General features: G+C 36.5%; 1 protein-coding gene across 2 annotated transcripts in view; it reads left to right on the plus strand.

Annotated features, from left to right (window-relative positions):
• NEDD4 (NEDD4 E3 ubiquitin protein ligase) overlaps positions 1-15,716 on the plus strand; it is a 123,832-nt gene that overhangs the window by 51,516 nt on the left and 56,600 nt on the right. The window contains exon 2 of one of the 2 annotated variants that reach the window (XM_044231604.1): positions 411-1,998. The exons of the other annotated variant lie outside the window; for it this stretch is intronic. Within the exon in view, the coding sequence (XP_044087539.1) occupies positions 439-1,998 (1,560 nt within the window). The 5' untranslated portion in view covers positions 411-438. The remainder of the gene's footprint in view (positions 1-410; positions 1,999-15,716) is intronic. 2 annotated transcript variants of the gene reach the window in all.

The raw sequence follows: 15,716 nt of genomic DNA on the forward strand, positions 1-15,716 counted from the left end.
TGTTCATTTAGTAGAGCAGAAGTGAAAAAAACACTGTTTCAACTTGAAATGCTAGAAGATTGTTGTTCTTGTGTTACTCATTCATGCAAATTGGAGAAGGTATAATTGAAACAAGGTTGGCAGTGTTTGAGGCAGTGCGCTGCAGCTGAGCTCAGCTGAAAGGTCGCTGGAAATCAAGTGCTTTGTAAGTGAAGGCATTTTGACTACAAGCAATTCAAAATATGTGGAAACGTCAGTCCCAGGAATGGGTCGTCTTTTTCTTTCTATGATATCTGGTATCTAAGGTTTTACTTAGGAGAAAGACTACTACTTCAGAGCTCTTTCAGGCACCACAAATGATTTTTTTCCTCTGATGCAGCCCAGCTGCCGCTAGCCTGTCTACCAACAGAGATCTTTGTTATGACTTTCAGCCCTTAACATGTTTGGAAATGAGAACAAATGGCACAAAGCTTACGATTGCACTTTGCAGCCCGAAGAAGCAATACTTACCCTTTGTCGGAAAGCTCCGGAGATGATTTGGAGAGCAGTGTTCACATGTGCTTCAAGAGACCAAGCCGGATTTCAACGTCTAACGTTGTGCAAATGAAGCTGACTCCTAGACAGACGGCACGAGCTCCGTTGATGCAGGGAAGCGTTAAGACTCAGGAAAGACCATCTGTGCCTTCACCTGAAAATGTTAATAAAAAGAGCAGCTGTCTGCAGATTTCACTACAGCCAACAAGGTACAGTGGATGTCTCCAGCCTAGTAGTGTCTTAGCTGATGGGGAAGATGCTTCGTGGACGTGTGTCTTGCGGGACGGCATGGAGCACAGTGCTGTGGCTGAGAACGAACTGAACGCTGTGAGTGATGGTGACCTTGTGAGCAGTCCTGCCCTTCGCAGCCGTAGCCTTAGCAACTTTTCCACCAGTGAGAATGGGTCTTCCAGCAGCAACGGTAGTGATTACGGGTCGTGCACCAGTATCACGAGCAGTGGCTCCTACACAAACAGTACCATCAGCGACAGCAGTGGTTCCCCTTTTCCACCAACGGATGATCCTTTTCTGGGTGGAAATGTCCCTTCCGACGGCACCTCCAATAGAAGTGTGCCAAACAGGAACACGACTCCATGTGAAATTTTCTCAAGAAGCCCAAGTACTGTTCCTTTTGTCCAGGATGACTCGGAGCGTGGACTAGAAATTGTGAAATTGCCTGTGAGCAGGAACTCAAAAATTCCACTAAAACGTTGTTCATCTTTAGTCATTTTTCCTCGGAGTCCCTCAAATACCCCACCGACTTCTCCCACAAGTACGGAGATTCTTCCAAGCAAAGGATCCTATCAGACCTCACACCAGTTTATTATTTCTCCTAGTGAAATTGCCCACAGCGAGGATGGGACTGGTGCTAAGGGATTTCTTTCCACAGCTGTCAATGGGCTTCGGTTATCGAAAACAATGTGTACTCCCGGGGAAGGAAGAGACATACGAGCACTTCACAGGAAGGGCTCATTACAAAAGAGAATTGCTGTTGCACGTAATAGTCCGAATCAGCCTGCCTGTGAAAAGTCACCTGAAGGATATTCCTGTGTCTCCGTGCACTTCACCCAACAAAAAGCAACGACATTAGATTGTGAAACAGCAAATGGTGATTGTAAACCAGAGATGTCAGAAATGAAGCTTCCTTCTGATTCAGAGTGCATTAAGCTTATGCACAGGACGTCTGCACATTTACCATCCTCTCAAAACATAGATTATCAAATAAATATCAATGGACAGTTGGAAAGACCAAATTTACAGATAAACAAAAACCATGCTGTTTTACAAAGAAGTATTTCATTGGGAGGAACTTACCCGAGTGTTTCCTATTTATCCAGCCTTAAACACAATTGTTCCAAGGGGGGACCATCACAGTTACTCATAAAGTTTGCATCTGGAAATGAAGATAAAGTTGATAACTTATCAAGAGACAGTAACAGAGATTTCACAAATGAACTATCTAATTCTTTAAAACATTCTTATGAGGTAAGTTTCTTTTGGTCTTTGGGTCTTGGTAAATGTTAATTTATACCAGAAAAGCTTTATGAAATATTTGGTTAAAATTTATTATGACTTAGCTAGCAAGTGTTTTATAGTCATAATCTTTGTATTTGCAAATCTGAAGGACCCCTAATAGTTTCTCAATCTATTTGTTATTTTACCAGTATTGGAATATGCATTGAAAAGAAAGAAGAAATCTTTCCAAAGTGATTTAAGGCATGAAACATTTCTATAGCTCAAAAACAAGCTTTAAGTAATAATTTATTTCATAACATTTTTACCTTGGTATGTTTTTTCTTTGAGGAACATAGCATTTTTATGTCTAACTCCATATTTTATTCCTCTTTCAAAAATCTTCATTCAGTATTCACCCCCTTTAATCATTGTGAAATAAGGTAAAATATAGAATGCTTATTTAAAATATTAAACAATAAAAAACCTACATAAAAATGTAAAAATGTTGTCCCAAATGAACGCGAAGAAAATGTTCCTCTAAAATATGTGTATTTAGCAGAACATTGATAAAAACGATTATTCTGCATGTTTAAAGCAGAGGAAAAATAAATGGCATTTGCATTTGTATATACCCTTAACCACAGGAATTTTGTTTCCACCCAGTTTTCCTTTAGCTACCAGTTAAGACTGTTTCTAAAATGTAACTCGGTCTTTCAACAATATTGAATTATAAATTTTATATTTTTTGAATTTGGTTTCAATTGCTAGGTGTTTCCCATACTCTTCTAGTTACCTTAGTAATTTGTTATTTTGATAATTTTGTTTATTAGTCATTTAACTCTAATCATCTTAACCAAAGTAGTTTTTTATATAATTGAGTCTTTCCAAAGTATTTGAACTTAACTAGATTTTCCAAAGTATTTGAACTTAAGTAGATTTTAAAATTTCTGTATTTGGAAGGTCTTACCAGATTCCAGGAAATTAAAATTTTTTTCTGGCTAAACCAATTCTAGATGACAGTACATAATAGTTTAGGGGGAAAAAAACATCTTATCTGTTTATCTGTGTTTATATAGCTCAGTATCTATATTTAAAAAAATTTTTTTTTTACTTCTGGACAAGTGGCTTTAGGTAAATAAAATATTAAGTAATTGATAGTTTTCTCTCTTTTCAAATTTCATAAATATAATTATTGTTGCCCAATACCCAGGTGTTAATATAAGCAACTACTTTACTGAAGATGAATATAGATCAGATTTCAAATTCTGATTGATATTTTAGGATAATTTTATATATAAAACTTTTAAAGAAACTAGTTTTTAGAGGATGATAATCCATGGAACTGTTTTGCCTCCTGAAAGAAAGCAATGAAGTGACATTATAAAGAAACATATTAATAATTTGCTAATTGAATTACATGTACCTTGTAAACTTATCTTACATTTAAGGAAATAAATCTGAAAGGAATAATTAACCTAGAAATATTTATAGATAAATGTATTTATAGACATAGCCTTAAAATAGTTGATTTTGTGGTAATATTATAGCTTGTTGTTAATGCTAATAAAAAGAGGTATTTTTAATGTTTTTTTCATAAAGTGTGACTAAATGCCTTTTGCATAGCAAAAAAAAATACACACTTTTATTGTTTTTTATTTAATGTAGGTAAGCTAACTTAAATTTTTTTTTGTGACAGCCAAATGTCTAGCTTTGTGCACATTCTGTTTTTTGGGAGATTATTGGGTTTTAAATAGTTCAGAAATGTGTAGTCTTCTGGAGAGCTTTAATTTGTTTCTCCATTTAATGTTTATTAAGCAACTCTACATAAAAGTATTGGTAAGCTATGCTGTAACCACTAAATTCAACATAAACTAGATCTAAATTGATCTAATTGATTGGTAAAGGCTTATTTTAAAAGGAAAATGCTAATGTTGTTTTTCCTAAACTTAGCAGTGGCAACAATACAGGGATTTTAGAAATAATCCTGTGTTTATCAATAATTATATATTAATCTAATTATAGTGGTATATTGTAACTCATTTATAAATAAACAGCTCCCAAAATATTTCCCATGACTCCAGTTAGTCTGGGTTCGTATTCTGATATGCTGAGTCTGGATTCACATTTAACAAGTTGATATTAGAGTAGCATTTAGTAATGTCAGCTATCTGTACCAAGCAGCCGTGAAATTAAATCACTGCTTTGGTCAGGGACCCTGGTTTTTAAAGCCCTTAGAGTCTAGAAATTCTTTTCTTATGTGTTTAGCTACCAGTCTCCAGCAGCATAATATCCCGTTTCTAGCTCTCTATAGTAACCACTCATTAATGGCTAATATTTTAAAATCTAGTGAGAACTTTCACCTGTATCTGCAACAGGGCTCTGTTCTGTGTTTACAACTTAGAATGAAAATGGGACTTTGTAGTCTGTGTGATAATGTTTATTTTATTTATTTGCTATCAAAGAACATAACAATAACTGGCATATGTTTCTTATATATACTTGCTGAAATACAATATTACTTTTGTAAAGGCCGGGTAATGACATTTGACATGAAAGTAGGTAGTTGATGTTTTAACATTATCTGTAATATTTTGTCAGCTCAGTCAAGAAATAGTTTTTATCTAGTTATAAAAATGACTCTTCAGTTTTCTAAACTCTATGGACAGTTTACTCAGTTGTTACTTTATTTTCTCCTGTCTATTGTTCTCTAAATCACCTATGTTGTTAGGATGCTCAGAGATTTTGTTATCCTATTATTTAAAGTACCTCAGCATTGTGCACAAGTTTGTACATGTCTTCCATTCTTCACATAGATGCACATTTTTATCCAAAAGTTTGGCTTTCCATTTTTTCTTTATGTTACAGATCTTTTCTTCATTTCCTGTTGCTTCGTCCTGGGTGGGTAAATTGTTTAAGCCTGGTGTGGTAGAACTTTAAAAAACTCTTTCTCAGTTATTTCAAAAGCCTTTAACACTAATCTCAAGATGACACATTTTAATTATTTACTTAGTTGTTCTTCTAAAATAAGTGTTTTAAATATGTATTTGTTTTAGTGTTCCATTATTTTCACAGTTCTGTTAATTTTAGCAGACTATTTAGAGACATTTGGTTAAATTTATTTTAAACAACACTTAATCTTTCCTATAAAAACTAATATAGTTTATAAATATTGACTCTAAAACTGTGATGCAACAATGTGAATGACCCATTTTAGAAATTTGGTAAGAGATGTACACTTGTGAATGCATATCTCTTAGAACTGAGGAACTAGAATATTTTTTTTTAATTTTTTAAAAGATTTTACTTATTTATTTATTTGACAGAGAAAAAGAGATCACAAGTAGACAGAGAGGAGGGGGAAGCAGGCTCCCTGCTGAGCAGAGAGCCTGATAAGGGGCTCAATCCCAGGACCCTGAGATCAGTACCTGAGCCGAAGGCAGAGGCTTTAACCCATGAACCACCCAGGCACCCCCTAGAGGAACCAGATTATTGATCTCAGAGTGGTTCAGGGAGCTGAGTTGTTTGCTTCAGAAACACTTCCAGTTTCTCTGTAGATATGATTTCTTTAATTCATTCATCTGGTACACATTTGAGTGCCTACTGTTTGCCAGACACCGACCCAAGACCTGGGAACAAAAGATAATAAAATACGATCTCCTTGGGGGAGCTTCAACGCTAGTAATAGAGATATGCTGGTAAACAAACAGAAATTCAGTCTAACGGGTGATGTGCTAAAATAGAGGTGTGTATGAGAAGGTGAGAAAGGTGCAAGAGTACTCATCTGGAGGAGAAGACCTGGTTGATAGAGGGAGACTTCACGGAGGTGGTGACATTTGAGCTGAGTCTCGGTAGGTGAGCTGGAGTTCACTAGGCAGAGAAAGCAAAGAGGGTGTTCTGGAGTAGAGATTCTCAATTTTAGCACTGTTGACATTTGGACTGGATACTTTTTCTTGTGGGAGTGCCATCTGGTGCTTTAGGATGCCCAGCAGCATCTCTGGCCTCCACTTCTTAGATGCCTGTAGCACCCCTCTCTTCTAGTTGTGACAATCAGAAAACATCTCCAAATGTTGCCAAAGGTCCCCTAGGGGCAAAATTGATTCCTGTTGAGAATCATTGCTCCAGGTAGAAGCAGCGGCACGTGCAAGGCTAGCTGTGTGAAAGGGGATGTCATGAACTAAGAGAGAGGATCCAGGAGAAGGGCAGATGGAGAGGACGATGGAGAAATCATGCGGTATTAGGTTCATGTATTGAGAGGGCGCCCCTGGGTGCTAGTGGAGATACAAGATCAGGGCTTCGGAGAGAAGCAAGGGCTGGAAATGTAGCTCGGGAGTTACAAGTATAGTCAGGGCCTTATCTAAGGATGAACCAAAAAGCATAAATGTGAGATGGGAGGGGGTAGTAAATCAGAATTCTGGGAACCACAGACTATGGGGGACAGCAGAGAGATGATCAGGAGACTAAGAAGAGCCACTGGAGAGGCAGAGAGGCCAGGAGAGCAGGAAGTCCAGAAGTCAAGGGAAGGGACAATTCAAGGAGGGCAGCATTCAGGACCACAGAACCCATGCGTCTGTGGCAGTTAGGAGGTCCGTGGTGACTTCAGCAACAGTGTGATCAGGGGTAGAGCGTGAAAGCCGGGCTGAAGAGGAGAATGAAACAGGTGAGGAAGAGAAATATCAGTGTTATAAAACAGGCATGAGTCAGTGTGGGCACGATATATACTGACTGGTTGGTATACAGAAGACATGGTGTTGGGTGGGTATAAATGCACAAATTCTCTTTCCACGAGAATATTGCAACCTAGTGTGTAGGGGAAGACAGGGCTTCTAGTTCTCCATTCTTTTGCCTTTGAACTATAGTATAAGCAAGTATGAGCAGTGAAACCAGATCTGGAGATTCAGTAATCTGAAATTAAAGAAACAACACGTTAGGAGTGCAAACTTGACGCTGCCTGAGTAGTCACAGCTCACTTTGAACAGTATCATTCTTAACTTTCTCCTCCTCTCTCCGCCACCAAAAAGGGGATGAAACAAAAACAGAGCCTCCCCTTAGGAAGCAAGTCAGGGTTAAAAGGACGGTGGCTACAAACTACTCAGAAAATAGACGTCTCTGTCTTTCTGTCATGGGCTTCTTCCGGGATATGGAGCCCACCGTGTACTAGCTGTTGTGAGGCCTCCCCCTTCTAGACCCACTGTCCCTTTGCATTTGGGTGACAGTGAACAAGATAGACCAGGAGAAGACAGGACCAGGAGGCTGTTTGGGCAGAAGGGTCTGGGCACAGTCCCTGTGTGGGGCTGTTTTGAGGTCAGCAGGGTGGTTAGTTAGGGCGTGAATGAGTGCTAAGAAAGGGAACCAGTGATCTTGTCAACATGTCCAGGAAATACCTGAAGTATTGCTCAAGTATGTGATTCTGTATTCTTTGTTTGCCCTGTGTGAGACTGGAAGACTATAGTCAGATGAAGACAGACACTTAGCAATGGAAGAAAGCATTTCAAGACAAGAGATGAGCCAATCTGTCCGGACATGGGAGCAGTTGTTGAAAAGCAATTTTATGAACCCTGAGATTTCACAAAGCTTCTTAGATAGAACTAGAGCAGATCTGAGAACTTGAAAGGGCAAGTTGGTAGCTTGTTTTTGTACCTTGCAATTCAGTTCTTGGACTAGTAACACAAAGAACATCTTGACCAAGAGAATCCATGATCTTTCTAGTTAGGATCTAGATATCTGTGGGGGTGGGAAGTAGGGGGAACATCAGGCTTTCTCTTGATTCAGATGTGTTACAAAACCACCATACTGTGAAATATTGTGTGATATGCCTTAATAGAAAAAAATATTACAAAAAAATTTATATCAAGGATATTGGTGGTACAATAGACAATCTCTTTAAGTTCAGTTGTTTGTTAAATACAGAAACATTCTGGGTGCCCGGATGGCTCAGTGGGTTAAAGCCTCTGCCTTTGGCTGAGGTCATGATCCCAGGGTCCTGGGATCCAGCCCTGCATCGGGCTCTCCGCTTGGCAGCAAGCCTGCTTCCCTTCCTCTGTCTCTGCTGCCTCTCTGTTTACTTGTGATCTCTGTCTGTCAAATAAGTAATAAATAAAAAATCAAAAAAAAATTTAAAAAAATAAATACAGAAACATTCTTTACTGATTTTTTGTCTTTTGTCCCCCTTACAAAAGCTGAGTGTGTGACATTTTATGATATAGCTAAAATAATATTATCCAGGACTACTTCCTTTTTTCCCCTTTTTCTCTCAAATTTTTTTTGGCAAGCTGCCCTCTAATGTTATGAAGATTGCAACTGGAAAATTCCTTAAGTTGTCAATTGGACCAGTAATTCTCAAATTTTCATGCCCATGCACATCTCCGGAGATCTTATTAAAAGGCAGATTCTGGTGCTATAGGTCTGGGATGTCTGAGAGTTCCATGTTTTTAACAAGCTCTGAAGTCATATCAATGCTGCTAATTTCTCAAACACACTTTGATAATGTTCTTTTATGAGAACAATTTATAGTTGAAGTATCTGATGAGTCTTTCTCCCACTTTTACATACAGCAGAGCTACAGGTATACTGTAGGCAGGGCCAAAATAATCTGCAATGAGTTTTAAGTCTACTTAGGCATTAGAGTCATTATTGATTGAGACCATGTAATATAGAAGAGGTTGTTTGGACCAAGAAACATTCAAGGGCAAGGTTGCCTACCTGCTTTACAAAAGAACTTTGATATGACTCTTGCAGAATTCTATTAAATTTTCCAGGATTACATTTTAGTTTCTTTTAAGAATTTAAAAATACTAGTCTATAACATTTGTGGTTCTACTTAAGGGAAGCTCTTAAATTTATAATGGCTCTAATTCTGGTCTATGTTGTTTTTAAAACTGTTGCCTACATTAGTTCCCTGCCCCCAGGATGAGATTTGAAAAATTCACAATTGAAATATTATATATTTCTTAAATATTTTGGCTTTTTCAAGCGATATCGTCTATCTCCTTTATGAACATTTTGAATCTTTTCAATATACTTTCCTATAGCAGCACCAATAAGAGTACTACCAAGAATTTTTAAATCTTGCACTGGTTTGTGTAACGAATTGAAAAACCATATATAATCAGTGCTTACTTATGAACTATCCTTTTGATAGTTCTGTAAGGAGAAAATTTAGAAATTCATTACATACAACTTTGTTATGCTTCTTAAAAGTATTTATTACTTCTCAAATATAAAGCAGGACATCAAAGCTTAGAACCTGTCCTCCCATTGGAGCACTTTAAGAAATCTTGGTAGCTGGTTTTTGTAGACTTTGTAGCCGCTTGTGGTTTAGCCTAATTTCAGGGAGCCTAATAAGATATTAAACATTTCAGGTAAGAAGTGGGGAAACAGAAGCATAGCAAAAAAAATAAAGATGGGGAGATAGAAATAGATAGGCAAGCAAGCAGACAAGCAATTGTAAATTTTCTAGACTTAATCATGGGTAAACTTTTCTGGGTTCTGCTTTACTGGGATGTAAGTCCCTGGATCGGGGACTTTTTGTCTTACTCATTGCTATATTCCCAGTACCTAGAACAGTGCCTTGCTCAAAACAGACACTCAATAAATATTTATTAATAACCAAAACAAAAGGACCCTTTAGAATGGTACAGATGACTGTAGAATCCTGATAGATGAGGGTGACCAGACAGCCTTGCTCAAACAGATAAGCAAACTAGGATATTTGAGGGATGACTATAATGATGAGTAGGAGCTACTTGACGCTTCAGCCTTTGCATGAAAGAGCAGTACTCTTAAATGAATACCTTGTCCCTGGGGTGGATGCCAATGGAATATTATGATCGTGACTCAAGGATTAGTTTCCACAGTGGAGTCTGATTCATAGCCTACATATTCCACTAACTGGTACCATAGAACTATGTGTCTGGATGGAGGCTCAGATTAAGTTTTCTGAAAAGAAGATTGAATGGGCTAAAACTTGAAAGGGTATTTAAGCAAAGGCCATTTGACCAGCTTTAAATTTATCATTGTTTAATAGAGTGACTTCATTCCAAACGATGTTAGAACTGGATTCTCAGAGTTGTTCCTGGAATTTCGAGTAACTGTTTTAGCCAAGAATGACCTTTACCTTTTGTATCAAGGTGGAAAGACGGAACCTTCTTAAAGAGTCATAGAGCTTAATGGAAACCAAAGTCATCTTCAAAGCAAATGAGTTTAACAAGTATTTATCAGAAATAGAATATGTGCCTGCCGTGAGTAGCAAATATAATTCCTGGCTTTGAAGAGTTTACAGTTTAGGTGAGAAGACAGCAGAATCTATTTAAAAAAAAAAAATACAACTAGAGGACAATATAGTATAGCATATAATAATGTCCACATACCGACTTCAGGTAGGTGAGCACCTAAACTCTGAGATATGTGATTACCTATCTAATTTTTAACGAATTTAAATTTTTATCAAGATAACATGTGCCTGTTTTAAAAATAAGGTGTTATTTCTTTGAAAATTCCCTTTCTACCTTTTTCTCTTGTTCTTTCTTCCTAGAATTCCAGTGAGCCAAAGTATACATCTCTTGGATTGCTCCTATAATTTACTTTTCTCTCCCATTTTCTGGTGGTTTTTGTTGTTGTTGTTTGTTTGTTTGTTTGTTTGTTTTTGCCTCCTACTCTTCCAGTTCTTTCTGGAAGATTTCCCCCCAAGTTTCCACTTCTCTTTAATTTTAAATTTTGGTTATTTAAATTTCTAAAGTTCTATCTTATTTTCTGGTGATTCCTATTCTTACTCTAGTTTCATAAATATAATCTCTTATTTCTTTGAAAATATTTTACTTCAGCTTTGGTTTTTTTTGTTTTGTTTTGTTTGTTTGTTTCCAGTTTTGTTTTTTTTTAAGGGTTGTTATGAATCCTGCATTATCAATGGTTCTTATGGGTCATTTTGCTTATTGTTTTTTGTTTCTCTTTGTTATTGAACATTTTCCTTCAGGTGTCTGGTGAACCTTGGCTGTCTCTTCATATTTGAGAATGAGTCACTACTAAGTGATCTGGAGACTCTGTAATTGGGTGGGGCTTTTTAAACTGGTAGGCTTCATTGCTGGGAGACTTCTGACTGTTAGTATCTCGACGTTTTTTTCTCAGAGTTCAGTTTGTTTCCTCCACAAAAGAAGCGTCCATGATTGCCAAGTTATGGTCCCTTTTTTTTTTTTTTAAACATAGGCTCCAACACAGGGCTTGAACTTGTGACCCTGAGATCAAGACCCGAGCTGAGATCAAGAGTTGGGTGCTTAATCAACTGAGCCACTCAGGCTCCCCACCTAGTTATGTTCCCTAGCCATGATTAGTGATAAACTATGGATGAAGGGGATTTCTTTAGATTCTTAAGCTGAGTTAGTTCAGTTTGGTAAACACCTTAAGAGTGATATTTACTTACCAAATCCTTAAGGTACTGTTAGTACCTTAATTAACTTAAAGTAGGTGAGGTATCTGATTTTCATACCTATTGTCTGAATATACATTGTGTATATTCTAGAAGTGAAGATACATTTAGAAAAACTAAAGTAAACATTCTTTGTAATAGAATATGTGATTTCCTTAACATATTTCCTAACCTTTTACATTCTTGGCAATCCATTTAAATGTAATACCCATGAATATCACCCTGTGGAAGAGAATAGACTATTATAAATATGTTTGAGGAAAAGAAGAAAGAAGTAATGGTCATGGCCTCCTAGTGGAATATGATCTTGGATGCTTGCTGTCACTTGAACTTGAAACTTTAATTATGATTTTTAAACTTTTTAATTTTTTATAATTTAAAAAATATTAAAAATAAAAATATTAAAAATTTAAAACTGAAACATTTTTTAAATTATGATTTTTTTTAAACTAAGAAATCTTTTTAACCCTATATCTGTGAGTCCAGGTCCTTTCTTATTGCCATTGTTGAGTGAAAATTAAGTGTGGGGATTATTATTTAAACATATTACTGGAGGGTGCCTGGGTGGCTCAGTGGGTTAAGCCGCTGCCTTCGGCTCAGGTCATGATCTCAGGGTCCTGGGATCGAGTCCCGCATCAGGCTCTCTGCTCTGCGGAGAGCCCGCTTCCTTCTCTCTCTGCCTGCCTCTGCCTACTTGTGATCTCTCTCTCTATCAAATAAATAAATAAATAAAATCTTTCAAAAAAACATATTACTGGAGAACCAAGTTTATCTTTTAAATATTTCTTTTTCTATTCTTTTGATTTGTGACCCAACATTTTTAGTTACTCTGTTCTTTCTGATTAATTTAATTTTATTTATTTTTAAAGATTTTATTTATTTTTTTTTAAGATTTTATTTTTAAATAATCTCTACACCCTGCAGGAGGCTCAAACTTACAACCCCAAGATCAAGAGTCACGTGGTGCGCCGAATGAGTCAGCCAGGTACCCCCTGATTAATTTTATTGATCGAATAACACATATGATATATTTCTACCTCCTTTAACACAGTTTATGAATTTTATTATGTTCTTTTTCTTCAGTAATTGTTATAAACTACCTACCTTTTGTTCAATTACATTTTAACTTTCATTATGGAAAATTTCAAACACACTGTGTGCCCCCAGCAAACTTCCAGTTTCAGCTGTAATCAACATATTGCCAGTCATGTCATCCATCTTTCCCCTTCCTTTTTTCTCCTGGATTTTCTTTCTTTTTTCTTTTTTTCAGTAAATCCCATACATCATATAATTTTACCATAAATACTTCAGAATTCATCTGTAATGGATTAAGGACCTTTTAAATATATGAAAACTACAGTACAGTTTCACACTTAACAAAATTAACACTAGTTCTAAACTGTTTTGGCTGGAACTCTACCTAAGTCATCGGGATCGTTTTAGTAATGTCATAGCTCAAGATGGTTACCTCTCCTTTAGCTTGTGTCTGCCTAAGTCTTCATCTCCTTTATGATGTTTATTTCACTTTGGGGCTGAGCATGTCAATTATTTACCATGGAATTTTCTGTTTCTTGAACCAGATAATTTTTGATAATATATTTGTTACCAATAAAATTGAGGCTTTCACTTTGGAACCTAAAACTAAAAGGTTATAGTTAGGACTTAGGACTGGAATTTATCACCTAAACTACACCTTACCTCAATTTTAAATCACTGCAAATCTGCATTTAGGGTTTAAACATCTAGGATACCCACATTCTTCATCCCTGGGTAGAATGAAAATGTACACTATGATGAATTAGCTATATTAATTCCTCTTATGCTTCTCTGAGTTTTAATTTCATGTTTATGAAGTATGAAATTTATGAAACTTGGCAGAGTTACTTGAGGACTGAAAATTTCATGTCTGTTTGGCAGATAAATGGTGCTCAGTAAAAAGCAGCCATTATCTACCTTATAATTTGTGGTGAGACTACGTGAAGGTACATTGTAAACTGAAAAGTACCACATTGTGTAAGTGTAACATAATAATTGTTGTTTTATATGCATATAAAGTGAATCATATACACATTTAAGAATCCAGGTTAATAATTAAGTAATAGAAAATGCATGAAAAGACCATATTAAAAAAACACCGTTAAAACAACAATAACAAAAACACTGTTGGGGGCACCTGGGTGGTACAAGCGGTTAAGCATCTGACTCTTGGTTTTGGCTCAGGTCCTGATCTCAGGGTCCTGGGATTGAGCCACATGTTGGGCTCCATGCTCAGCACAGTCTGCTTCTCCTTCTCCCTCTGCCCCTCCCTCCTGCTCTCTCTCTCTAAAATAAATAATTAAAATCTTAAAAAAAGATAAAAATGTAAAACGCACAGTTCACCCTTGGAAAATATAGGGGTTAAGGGTGCCACTCCCCCCATCAGTCACCGTGCAGTTGAAAATCTGCATATAACTTTTGATACCCCAAAAACTTAACAACTTATAATCTACTGTTGACTGTGGAAGTCTTGCTGATTGACAACTAATTAACACATATTTTATATGTTATGTGTATTATATACTATATTCTTAAAGTAAGCCAGAGAAAAGTTGTTATTGAGAAAATCAGAAGGAAGAGAAAATACACTTACAGTATTGTACTGTATTTATAAAAAATATTCACATTTAAGTGGACCTGTGTAGTTCAAACCCGTGTTATTCAATGGTCAACTATAACACAAAAATACAGACTAGAAATCTGGGGAAGCACTTCTTCATAAGACTTGATCAAAGATCAAAATACATTTTTAAAGGAATACGGTTTTTCCAAAGCCTTATTACGAACTAAAACACATCTCTTTTTTCTTAGACTCAATTTTGATATGCATATTCTTGGGGAAAAACTACATCAATACTAGATGTACAGAAGAAATACAGAAATAAATAAGAATTATACAGCAAATTCATGGCAGGAGTAAGTAGCAGCTAGAAAGTCCAATTTGTGGGCCACAAAGCTACTCTTAATGTACAACTTACAGTTTTAAAGAAGCTGATCCTATCACTTTTTTTTTTAATGCCTCCTTGTAAACAGTGATTTGGACACATTTTAGTGACTTTATGTCATTGATAGAATCAGCTTCTAGCCATAAATGATAGATTCTTTCTTTTCAGTTTGTAAACTAAAGAATTCCAAATTGCCTCAGTTGGTGTTGTTTTTATTTAATGCACTTTATTTTTTAGAGCAATTTTAGATTCACAGCATAGTGAACAGAAGGCCAGGATTTTCTATATCCTCCTACTCTGAAACACGTAGCCTCCCCCATTACCAACAGCCTGGGCCAGAGTGGAACATTTATTACAATTCATGAACCCGCCCTGACACATTGTTACCATCCAGAGTCCAGAGTTGAATTTAGCGTTCACTCTTGGTGGTGTACATGCTGTGGGTTTGGACAAATTATAATGGCATGTATCTATGCACCATTATAGTATGATACAGAGTAGTTTCACTGCTCTGCCTCTTCATCTTCCATCCTCTAATCCCTGGCAACCAGTGATATTTCTTCTGCCTTTATAGTTTTGCCATTTCCAAAATGTCACATAATTGAAATCATACTGTAGGTAGTCTTTTCAGATTGGTTTCTTCCACTTAGTAATACTCATTTAAGTTCCTTCCATGTCTTTTCATGACTTGATAGCTTTTTTTTTTCCTTTTTCTTTTCGTACTGAATAACCCGTCCATTGTCTGAATGTACCTTAGTTTATTTACACACTCACCAGTGGAAGGACATCTTGGTTGCTTCCAAGTTTTAGCAATTGTGAGCAAAGCTGCTGTGAATGTCTGTGTGCAGGTTTTTATGTAGAGTTAAGTTCTCAGCTCTTTTGGGTAGATACCAAGTAGTGTAATTGCTGAATCATATGATTCAAGTTTAGTTTTTAAAGAGACTGCCTGGTAACATTCTGAAGTGGCTGTACTATTTTGCAGTTCCATAGTCAGGGTATAAGAGTTCCTGTTGTTCCACATCTTTACCAGTGTTTGGTGTTGCCAGTGTTCTACGTTTTGGCCATTCTAAATATGTGTGTAATGGTATCTCATTATTTTTAAAATTTGCATTTCAAAGCATATGATGTGGCACATCTTTTCATATGCTTATAGGCCATGTCCATCTTCTTTGGTGAGGTGTCTGTTGAGGTCTTTGGCCCGTTTTTAAGTCAGGTGTGTTTTCTTATTGTCAGTTTATAAGCCTTCTTTATATATTTTGGATAGTAGTCCTTCACCAGATATGTCTTTTTCAAATATTTTCTCCCAGTCTGTAACTTGTGTTTTCATTCTCTTGACAGTGTCTTTGACA

This window comes from Neovison vison, chromosome 13 (genome assembly GCF_020171115.1).
Source record: "Neovison vison isolate M4711 chromosome 13, ASM_NN_V1, whole genome shotgun sequence".
NCBI lineage: Eukaryota > Metazoa > Chordata > Mammalia > Carnivora > Mustelidae > Neogale > Neogale vison.